Source organism: Hyperolius riggenbachi, chromosome 7, assembly GCF_040937935.1.
Source record: "Hyperolius riggenbachi isolate aHypRig1 chromosome 7, aHypRig1.pri, whole genome shotgun sequence".
In the NCBI taxonomy this organism is placed as follows: Eukaryota; Metazoa; Chordata; class Amphibia; order Anura; family Hyperoliidae; genus Hyperolius; species Hyperolius riggenbachi.
In genome coordinates this window covers 205,669,233-205,681,556 of record NC_090652.1, presented here as the reverse complement: position 1 = coordinate 205,681,556, position 12,324 = coordinate 205,669,233, and the positions used below count along the sequence as shown (strand labels likewise).

General features: G+C 41.3%; 1 protein-coding gene across 2 annotated transcripts in view; it reads right to left on the bottom strand.

Annotated features, from left to right (window-relative positions):
• Positions 1-12,324, bottom strand: part of VPS8 (VPS8 subunit of CORVET complex) — a 457,588-nt gene that overhangs the window by 364,131 nt on the left and 81,133 nt on the right. For both annotated transcript variants that reach the window (XM_068245033.1, XM_068245032.1), the window contains exons 8-10: positions 11,654-11,778; positions 9,978-10,064; positions 5,293-5,360 (exon numbers count right to left, since the gene is read on the bottom strand). In XM_068245033.1, the coding sequence (XP_068101134.1) occupies positions 5,293-5,360; positions 9,978-10,064; positions 11,654-11,778 (280 nt within the window). The remainder of the gene's footprint in view (positions 1-5,292; positions 5,361-9,977; positions 10,065-11,653; positions 11,779-12,324) is intronic.

The following is a 12,324-nucleotide window of genomic DNA, read 5'->3' as shown; positions in this document are numbered from 1 at the left end:
GAAAAAAATGATTATTTCTCAGTTTTCAGCCATTATAGTTGTTAAATAATACATGCCTCCATAATTAAAACTCACGTATTGTATTTGCCCATATGTCCCGGTTATTACACCGTTAAAATGATGCCCCTATCACAATGTATGGCGACAATATTTTATTTGGAAATAAAGGTGCATTTTTTCCGTTTTGCATATATCACGATTTACAAGTTTAAAAAAAAAAAAATAGAAATATTTCATCTTTACATTGATATTTAAAAAGTTTAGACCCTTAGGTAAATATTTACATGTTTGTTTGTTTTTTATTGTAATGTTTTTTTTATATTAAACATTTTATTTGGGTAGTTTTGGGAGGGTGGGAGGTAAACAATAGGTTTATAATGTAAATGTGTGTTGATTTTCATTTTTTTTTACTTTTAGTTGTAGTATTACTTTTTGGCCACAAGATGGCGGCCATGAGTTTGTTTACATGACGTCACTCTAAGCGTAACACACGCTTAGAGTGACGCATGGGGAGGTAACAGCCAGAAAAGGCGCAGCTTCTGAGAGAAGCTGTCGCTTTTTCAGCGGGGGAGAGGAATCAGTAATCGGGCACCATAGCCCGATTCCCTGATTGCCTGGCTAACGAACCGCGGGCCGGGAGCGCACGTGCATGATCGGCCGCGGGAGCGCACGGTAGCGTGCATGGTTCCTGGATGTAGTTTCTACGTCCAGGAACCAAAATAGGTTAAAGAAAATCTGTACTGTGAAAATCTTACATAAAAAAATGTACCAGTCTGATTGTTATCATCTCCTAGCCCCCTCTGTGACATTTTCGCTGCTCCTGCTGCTTTCCTGGATAAAATCACTGTTTTATGCATTGTTTTTGTAAACAATGAAGATGGCTGCCAAACAGGAAATACATCAGAGCAGGTACCCGTTTGCAGAAGCTCCTCTGAAATGTGACTTGATTGCTGGAATGTTACTCCCACGTCTTGCCTTAGCTGCTTGTCTGAGCTCTGCACTGATCTCTCTGCACTCATAGCTGTTTGAAATGTCTCAGCTCCACGAGTCTTGCAGAGACGCTGGCTGTGAGCAGAGACAAGCCTGTGACTCAAACACACACACAGGAGAGCCTGCAGGGGGCGTGCATAACTTCTCCCTATCGCAACAGAGCAGTGCATTCCTCTTTGTCTCGACAAGGCTTGACAAGAAAAGAAGATTAGATCTATTACAGAGACAGTGCAACTAGAAAAGGCTGTAGTAATCCAGACCATATTAGAACAGGTATAGGAACTCATAGCATAGAAGAAATAAGGCTGAAAATGTTGTTACAGAGTCTCTTTAAGTATGCGAACCCCATAACATTTTCATGTTTATTTGATATTTTGGGTCAGTTTAGGTGTCCTTTAATGTGTAGATCCATACAGACTCTCAGTAAGTGTCACCCAAAACAATCATTAATGCCTATGGAACAACTGCTGTGCAGACATGCTGCTCAGTTACAGTCAAACATTTGGTTCTATTCTATGGGTAATGGAGTGGATGAGTGGGAGGCGTCTACTGCAGTGACTACAATGGCCTAACAATAGTGGCCGGTTGTTAATAATTTGACATGGTGGCAATGTCAATAATGTTGTAATACACTGATGCGGATTCTAGATTTTTGCCTGAGATGATCACAAACGATTGTCTTATGTGATCATTTACAATGCGCATGTAGCTTTTGCATGCTTGCGCTCTTTCCCAGCCGATAAGTTATCCTTCAGATGGCCATTTGCTAATTAACTAACAGAGTAACCAAGCAGCTCAGGGTGACCCAAACTACTAGGAATGTGTAGGGGGATAAAAGGGACCAAAAAGCCCTCTTACTAAAAAAGCAAAGCTTGGTGTAATTGCCTTCTTAAAAGAGAAGGAAATTTGCAATAATGCAGTTATAAATGAACATTTGTGGTTACCCACAATGCACTACTACTAAATATGCAAATTATCCCTTTTCGCCATTGTTATGCCAAGCAAGCATCCAGAACCGCTGGTACACATTCCTAGTAGTTTGGGTCACCCTGAGCTGCTTGGTTACTCTGTTGTATTCGTCCAAGCCCTATTTCATACAGCCTTATCAATCCCTGTCATGTACTGATGAGGACCAAAAGTCCGAAACAGGCTGTCTACATGTGGGTTTGATATGGCTGTGTAAAACTTAAAGCTATAGGCTTGCTATATACCAGCGGTTCTGGATGCTTGCTTGGCATAACAAGGGCGAAAAGGGATAATTTGCATATTTAGTAGTAGTGCATTGTGGGTAACCACAAATGTTCATTTATAACTGAATTATTGCAAATTTCCTTCTGTTTTAAGAAGGCAATTACACCTAATTAACTAAGGCATTGCTCAGAAACAGATTTTGATACACTTATTTTAATATCTGGACGCACTTTAAACCCTTGTTGCATGAAACAATCTTTACAGATAGTTTCAGGCAGCAGTTTTGGAATAACCGTACAAACATAAAAAAAAGACAAAGGGTTCGGCACTTGTCCAAGCTTTTATTTGATGTTGGATACGTACTGAATAAAGTGAACCAGTTTGGACAAGGGCGGAACCCTTTGTCTGTTTTCAGTCTGTAGTCTGGAATCCGGTTCCAGGCTCCTGCACTGCCATTTACCTGGGGAGAGTGGTATTTTACCATTGTTTAACCGCACAAACATGCTGCTAACCTGCCAGCCGCGTAGTTGACTGATTAGAGGACACAGCTAGAAAACTTCAAAGAATTATGTATAATTGATTAGAAAAATGCAGGAAAACTAAAGAAATGTGAGTTGTTTCAAAAATTGCATTTAGCTGAATGATTGTGTGTTTGAAAGTATATGAGTCATTAGAAAGAAAATAGACATGTACAGAATGGGGTGCAGGGACCTGGTGCGCTTTGGTAGCTATTGTTTTTACAGTATATATGAAATTCAAAACCCCTACTTCTTAGTTTGGAAATAATGGTTCCATAATTATGCGCGGATCAAGTCATTTGAGTGCGGGGATCGGCAGGCATTTAGTAGATATCAATACAAAAGTATCAGTAATTGGGCGCCTATGTGATGAGATTGTTTATTTTGTAGGCGATCGGCTTAAAATGGTGGTCACTTCGGAGCCAGAGGGGGGTGTAAGAGTTGGGGACTAGGAAGGGGGTTAGAATTAGGTATTAGGTGGGGGGTTTAGTGTTAGGCATTAGGAGGAGGATTAGAGTTGGGTATTGGGGGGGTTAGTCTTAGGCACTAGGCGTGGGGTTAGAGTTGGGTATTAGGTGGGGGGGTTAGTGTTAGGCATTAGGAGGAGGATTAGAGTTGGGTATTGGGGTGGTTAGTGTTAGGCACTAGGATGGGTGTTAAAGTTAGGCATTAGGTGGGGGTAGTTTTATGGTGCCCATACAGGTAGGGCCGGTCCGCCCATGAGGCGGGGTGAAACAAATGCCTCAGGCGGCACTTCTGGGGGGCGACACCCACCTGTCCGTGGGGGGCCGCCGACCTGGAGGGTGTAGTGGGCGGCATTGCAGGAAGTGACGACAGTGGAACGCACGCTGGAACGTGGATGTCAGGAGCATGAATAGAGAAACAGGGTTTGACCACAGTTTGCAGTATACAGACACTGGAACCAGGAAATAAGGTGCAAAAATAATGACTTATTGCAAGTGCAATAATGCAAGGATACATACAAGCATAAATGCAAATATCATACAAACATACATCACAGCACTTAATATATACAAATAACCCGGGAAGCAGTGACAAATATATATATATATATATATATATATATATATAAACACCTGACTATCTATCTAACTAAGTGCACAATAATATATACAGAAAATATACAGTATACACAAACGCAGTACAAAAGGGATTAGGCAGAATATCAGAGTCGGCAGGATAGCAAGGTCAGCAACAGGTTATCAGAGAAGCACAGTACCAGAGATTAGACAAAAGCCTGGTCTCAGACAGAATGAACAGGTTTGGCAACAGGAAGGCATACACAGGAACCAGTGTCCAAAAACTCAGACCTGGGAACTTAAAGTTCTGGCAATTAGCAGGGGGAAGAGGCTGTCCTTAAATAGTCCAAGTGATCAGCAACCACAGGATGCAGCTGGTGGTGAGCAGTTACAATGAGAGCTCCCATGAAGCCACCCAGAGACCAAACAGGGAACTGCAAGTCTTTGTGAAGGCAGTAACAGGCCACCTGCTGGTGGTTTGGTGGAGGTTCAGGATGATGCAAAGTCCTTAGAGCCCTTAGAGTCCTCGGGGGACCCAGGCGAGGGAGGGGTCCAACCCCCCCTCCTCAGTGCTTTGCCCAATAACCCCTTCCTGCCCGCTACCCCCTCCAGTTCGGTGGCCCCCCACCCACGGCTTGGGGAGGGGGCGGCGATTTTTTCCAAGTTTGGCTCAGGCGGCAAAAAGTCTAGGGCCGGCCCTGCATGCAGAGTACCGTTTTTTTTTCGTTTTAGATCATTTTGTGCGATTATTCTGTTAGATCAAATATAAAGATTTTTCCAACATGTCCGATCTGATTTTTATAGAAAAAAGTAATAATCGTTGGTCTTTCTTGAGCGAAAAAAAAAAGGATTATTCTCAACTTTTATTCGATTCGATACTTTTGGCGACTAAACGGGATAATCAAACGTTTTTATTGTACGTTGTATGGGCACCATAAGGCACTAGAAGGGAGGGTTAGTGTTAGGCTCAAAGAGAAGGCCTATGATGCCCATACATGGTACAATTTTTTCGATTCGATAATTACGTTCAATTATTCCGTTAGATAAATATAACAAATGTTCCAGCATGTTCAATCCACTTTTTATAGAAAAAATGTAAATCAACAATCATTCATTTCCTTGATCGGAAAAAAAATTATTTTCGACTTTCATTCGATTTGATCGTTTTCGTCAAATAAACGGAAACATTCAAACACTTTTATTGTACCGTGTATGAGCACCATTAGTGTGAGAATGGGGGCAAGGGAAGTCTAAAGTAAAAATATTGGTAATGTAAAATATCAACATTTTAACAAAAGTACACGGTGCCTAGCTCACTTGGTGGCACCACAATATGTACTTAATTATGCATGCCGTTGTATGATGTAACGATAGAAGAAAAGGTTTTTTCATTGTTATTGAATAATACAGTATAGTGCTATAAAGGTTCACAGCAATGTTGGGAATAAAGGAGACAATTTATAATCGCAATCTCTGCTAGCAGAACCACTTATGTGAGATAGACGTTTGACAAATCACCATTTATTTCATGAAAGAAGAGATAAAGAGCTTACTTGAAGGTCAGCTCAAACACAGATCCTCCACTGTCATTGCAGATAGCAAGAGTCGGATCATCTGTAAACTGAAACACAAGTAAAAAGCACAGATCAGGAATGCCATTCATCTTCCAACTAGCAGGCAAAACCAAAAACACTTTGTGACATATCATTAACCACTTCACCACTGAGGGGTTTTACCCCCTGAGCACCAGAGCAATTTTCACCTTTCAGCGCTCCTTCCATTCATTCGTCTATAACGTTATCATTACTTATCGCAATGAAATGAACTATATCTTGTTTTTTCCGCCACCAATTAGGCTTTCTTTAGGTGGGACATTATGCCAAGAATTATTTTATTCTAAATGTGTTTTAATGGGAAAATAGGAAAAATGTGGGGAAAAAAATAATTATTTTTCAGTTTTCGGCCATTATAGTTTTTAAATAATGCATGCTACTGAAATTAAAACCCATGAAATTTATTTGCCCTTTTGTCCCGGTTATAAAACCGTTTAAATTATGTCCCTATCACAATGTTTGGCGCCAATATTTTATTTGGAAATAAAGGTGCATTTTTTTCAGTTTTGCGTCCATCCCTAATTACAAGCCCATAGTTTATAAAGTAACAGTGTTATACCCTCTTGACATAAATATTTAAAAAGTTCAGTCCCTAAGGTAACTATTTATGTATTTTTTTTAATTGTACATTTTTGATTTTTTTTTAATTACAAAAAAAAAAATGGGGAGTGTGGGAGGTAATGAGTTAATTTTTTGTGTAACACTCATTAATTTCTATGTGAAAAATGCTTAGGGTGTAGTTTTACTATTTGGCCACAAGATGGCAACAGTAACTTTTTGTGCATTGCGACCTGTAGTAGGAGGCTGTGAGTGTTTGTTTTTTCTCACAATGATCGCGCTGCCCATCGGAGAGCAGCGGATCATTGTGGGGCTTAGATCAACGAACGGGAATGGATTTTCCCGTTCATTGATCTTCGGGCGAGCGGGCGGCGGCGTGTTTACTAGCGGCGAGAGCCGTGTTTACGAGCGGGAGCGCGGACAGCGGCGGGAACGCGGAAAGTACGGATTTCTCCGTCCCTGGGGGTTAAAGGATGGAAAAAGGGACGGAGAAATTCGTACGGGCGGGGGTAAAGTGGTTAATGAAGCAGAATACATGTGTTTTGCACTTAGGCTCAAGTGTACTTCTAAAGGTGCGTACACATTGCTGATCTGTTTAAACGACGGGTCATCAGAGCATGCGGGGCGGCCGTTCTGCCGACAGTTTCCCCGTGTGTACAGTCTGTCGGCAGGCTGATAAGGCTGGTTTTGACTGATACGCACGGTGGATCGGTCAAAACCAGCCTTATCAGCCTGCCGACAGACTGTACACATGGGGAAACTGTCGGCAGAACGGCCGCCCCGCGGGCGGGTCTGACCACCCGTTGTTTAAACAAATCAGCCATGTGTACATAGCTTAAGACAAGCAAGTATAACACCAGAGTAAGTGTAAATCTATAAATTCAGCGCTAATTTACACTGTTTTCTATTTCACAGAAAAAATGTAACTACTACTTAAACCGCTAAACACAGGGTTTTCTTAAGCCCAATCTACAAGATACGATTCTTTGTGCGATTCGATTACGATTCTTTTTAAGATCCGATTAAATCCGACATGTCCGATCGGGATTCAATTTGATTTGCCAACAATGGCAAATTGAATTAAATCGAATAGAATCCTGATCAGACATGTCAGATTTAATTGGATCGTAAATAGAATCGTAATCGAATTACACAAAGAATCGTATCGTGTAGATGGGGCTTTACTCTGAATTACATTACAAGAACCCAAACAAAAACAAACAAACAGTAAAGATAGAAATGCCCTGAAAATGTTTGCAAATAAGACTTGCTTACAATTAACCAATTAGCATCTTCAATAGAGTTATTTTGTTTGAGATAAGTGCACTACTTTTCAGTAGGCAGAACGTGTTGTGTTGTAAATTCTTGGAATGCTTTGATCTCTCTCTCTACTAGCAGAAATTATAGAAACTGAAAGTAGAAGTCCTCTGTTATTGTCTCACACTGCCCCTTGTTATTAGTAGACATAAATACACATTACAGCAGAACTAATTTGAAGAAAGAAATTAAAAAAATGTGCTAAAATAAAGGCTTGGGGCACTTGCAAGCCTCTAAATAAATTGTCTACTAAAAGGACAGGGCAGACAACACAGCTGTAGATTTGTGCATATTTTGGCGTGCACAAAAAAACGCACATTGCTGCACTGGTCATATTCAATAACCCACTTAGGAATCACATGTCCCTTCATGTTTTTGCCTGCTATTTAAAGTCAGACAGTTTTCTCCTTTTTCTACACAATGCATGCATTCACAATCACATCTAAAAAACCGCAGAACAAACGTGTCAAATCATGTATGGGAAACTACAATTGGAAACATGAATGCACGGACGCCATAGGCGTCTATGATACTAGTAACAATTAGTGGCTATTATGCGTAATTTGGGCATTGTGGCTGATAAAATAGTGGGCGGCATACTGCAGCTACAAATGGAAAGGGTCTAGGGGTTAGGCTCCAGAGGTGGAGTATTTAGATTAAGGGCCTGTTCAGACTATCTGCGTATGAAGAATGCATTTAAAATCAAAGAAACGCAAGGTGAAAAACGCATGCGTTTTTCTTGCGTTCTAATGCGTATTTTATTGCGTTTTGCACACACACGTGACCCAGGGGAAAAAAAAAATTATGGGAACCGCAGAGGAAAACGGACGCTAAAAACGCAATAGTACGCGTTTTTGATACGCGTCCATAGACTTTCATTGCGTCCGTTTCTATGCGTATCGCACAGAACTGCGTGCAGCAATGCGGATGAGAAACGTATGCGTCTCATACGCATACATGTGAACTAGCCCATTCAAAAGCATTAGGAGCCGTTCCTATGCGTTTTTGGTACCCAGACACGTTCCATGAAAACGTCCAGGAACGCGCATAGTCTGAACAGGCCCTTAGGTTTCAGAAGGGGGGTAGTTAGGTTTAAGCATAGAAGAAGTACAAATGTAGGAAAGAGGCACCCTGGTGTTAATAAAGTAAAGTAAAAAAAAGATAAAATCAAAAGATGAGGTGGCTTACCTTAGTAATGAGATCTTTGTGTAAACAAAGAGGTTTTATTGAGCACAGGCAATGTGTTTCGTGGGTCTGAGCCCCTTCATCAGGCCAAAACAGTGCCAAATGGCCCCTCTTTCCTACATTTGTGCTTACATACCCCCCAACAGTGCCTGTTAGAGGGGGCCATACAGACCACAAGTGGTTTCTACCACAGTGGATACCTGCCAGTTTCACCAAGGAGAGCGACCACAGCCAGGTCTGTTTGGGCCACCCCGAGTGGAGTCGGGTTCATTGTCTCCACCTGCTTCCTATGGTCGGTTGCCCCTCTGCAATCCGCCTTTGTGAGTAGAATGTCTTAACCTTATGGCCATCTTTGCTTTCAAACACACTGCACTATTGGGCTCCCGTTTTTGTTTTCTGTATATCTTAGGATGTCAAGATATCCCCCCCCCCTCTCTACACATCGAAGAAGAGGTTGTTAGGTTTAGGTTTGGGGGGGGGGGGTGGATAGGGTTAGGCATCGGTAGAAGGAGGGCTCTGCGAAACAATAAGCTTAAGGTAGGCTGTAGTAAAATATTAGTAAAATTTACCAATGTTTTTCTATCACAATAGCCCACTGATCCTCTGTGCTTCGTCTGTTTTCTGTATACTCTCCATACTCACTACCGTTATGTTTCCTCTCTCTCCAACTTTTTTGGATTAAAGATTGGCTTTTAATGGATGTGCACTACCACTTTGCCTCAGTTTGAACTATTATCCACATACCTATGATTTTTTTTGGTATAAATATGTAATGCTGAGTATAAATATGTAATGCTGAGTATAAATATGTAATACTGAGACACAAAAAGCCAAGGTGCCTGGCAGCCTGGAGGGCAGGAGAAAGAAAACCCCAGCAGGGGGCAACCACAACACTTGGGTGTAGATATAGCACACAGGCTGCTACTAATGGAAGTGCTTGCTAACAGACAGCAATGGGATTTGTATGCTCTATTCAAAGGGAATATAAACAGGTAATTATCCTTTAACAATACATGTTTACAGATTAACCTTAATAGCAAGTGTCTAAAGCATTAATTGTTGGATAAATTAAGTAAAAAGACCAATTTAAATAGGATTAATTCACAAAAGAATCAGGTAATTTGTAACTGAACAGCTTCTCTCCTAAAGGTGCGTACACACGCCGGACTGGAGGCAACGACGGGTCCGTCGTTACCTCCCGCTGGGTGGGCGTGCCAACGACAGTCCGGCGTGTGTACGCACTGTCGGCGGACTGATACGGCTGCTTCTGAGCGATCCGCCATTCGATCTAAGAATGGCTTTTAAATTCGAACTCAATATTTTAAACTTTAATATTCCTAACTGCCTCCCCATCAGTTTACAAACAGAATACCTCTACTTCCAAGCTGGAGATAAAATAAGTGACATTTCAAACCGCTATTTTTGAATTCAATTCTAACAAGGTCCTGAGGGAGATAATTTCAAACGCCTCATGTGCTTTATGAACTGTGCCCAGATTTCTAAAAACCTAGAAGTGTTAAACTCCGTGTAGACTTCTGCTGAAGACAGATGAGCTAAATAATTACCTTAATGTGCAGAATAGCTGTGCCAGGAGGGTGTGCATCTGTTATCGATCTCAAGAGCTTTCCGCTGGCCAAATCCCACATAGTAATCTAGCAAAGCAGAACATTAACAAGATGAGTTTTGTCTAGAAGTAACATATAAGAGGTTATTGGGTAGAGATATGAAAAAGTATTGGCAACCAAGCTTCATTTCTGTTTCTCTACATAGTTAACAACAGTTACTACAATATGAATATGGGGGTATTGAAATTAGCCTGTATGATTTGTGGCACTTAAGTCTTCCAATTGTTTTATGGGAGCGCAATGGGGGGGGGGGAGGGGGTGTGCGCGGCCAGGCATGCGCAGTACATAATGACTGGGACTGGCTAGCGAATGAGACCCAACTGGCCAGCGGAGGATCAGAGTGGCTGGGGAGGATGGCAAGGGAGCCCACGGTCCACAGGGTGCTCGAAAAAGACTAAAGTAAGTATAAATGCTGCCATGTATTTCGTCTCAAGTTTCCTTTAAAGGACATCTAAGGTGACAAGTGACATGATAAGATAGACATGTGTATGTACAGTGCCAAGCACACAAATGACTAGGCTGTACTCTTAAAACACTTTCCTGGCAGTAAATGACTTCTGCAAGCAGTAAAAAGATAAAAAGGGTCAACAGTTCATAGATTTTAGCTCTGGCATACTTCAATGAAGATGTCATTGAGCAGAGACAATGAAACAGTAAAGACTTAAAAACTAGATTTAAATATAAAAGAAAAAACTGTGGCAATCTAAACAAAAGTCATTTCTAGGATGAGGAGGATAGATACAATTGTTTATCTCATCAGTTTATTTTCACCACAGATATCCTTTAACAAAAGAAAATTTTAAATAAAAATTACAAGCTGCAAAAACTGTGTTTGGCGATAGTATTGTAAAATGGGTCTATTGGGAATATAAAGTCACCCTTACAATTTTAAACAGTAATAGCAATACAGTGAAAAGCATCAAAATACATATACATGATCTTTCATGCTTCAGTAGTGGCTTAATCACATACCTGAAACAAACGTGTGGCAAACTACTGACTAAAGTTGGCTGAGGCAGCCGATAAGATAACGACCACCTCACCTGATAATCAAGCGTGTGTACAGCAGTCAGTGACGGATCTACTAACCCCCACTGAAAGAGATCCCTCGCTGATCCCATTGTTCGTGCTGCTCATCGTCCCCCACGCATATCAACACAGCACGTCGTCAGCTACACAGCTGACACGTGTGTGCAGCCGGGCCCAGTGATGTTACCCAAGGGGATCATCAGGTCCTGATCACCGAAGGGCAGCATCCATCAAAGGTGTGTACACACACCTTAACAGAAAGCAGTACTCTGGCATTACTTGGCTTAAGTCACACCAGACATCATTAGCAGCTAGAGATGATCAGCAGTTGCTATAGCCATTGATATAGTTATAGTTCAAACATTGTTAACCATGTAGACATTGGAGCTGAAGATTGCTGGAATGATTATGATAAAACTATTTCACTGACTACAGTTGATTTGTTCCTTCCAAGAAACATATTGAAAGAGAATATGTAGCTGCCGTAAAATCCTTTGAGTGCCGCAGCCCTTAGCAGTCCTCAAGGTGATCGACAGACACCAAATAAACAAATACCAAAATAAACACAGTAGAACTTGTGAGATTACCTGTCCTTTGGCAAAACCGCAGAGAAGCCTGGAACAGTCATTGTTGATGCTTAAGGCTGAAACAGCGCCATACTGTGCACCCACTGCTGTGCTCCCCAGACAAAGGCGCAGCGCCTGATTTGTGTCTGTGGAAGAAATAATGGTTTATAAACAACACACAGGTAAAAGCCAACAGCATCGCTGTGATTTTGATGTCAAATGGTCTCTATTTTTATAGATTACAGACTGGCAAAATTTGAAACATTTCCATGAAAGCTCTTATTCACAATCCCATATTTTCAATAGTACAGGTAAATGGAGGACTGTGGCATTACGATCACAATTCTGATATAGGATTCAGACATTTCAGAGAAGTTCCCGATTAGTATAGTCAGTCAGTCATGTGAGCCTATTTTTTCCATGCACTCTGCATACTAAAGAATTAAACCTTACCTGCACCCTCCCCAGTGTGTTTATAAAGGTGTATCTATCACAAGCGCCCTGTCCTATGTGCAATAAGGAACTACAGGGTGGGCCATTTATATGGATACACCTTATCTATGGATACACTCCATATACCACACCATACCATCAATTTTTTTGTTCCATCAGTCTTGGAGGGATCTATCCAATGTGGGTTAGTGTCAGACCAATAGCGGTGGTTTTGTTCGTTAACTTCACCATTCACATAA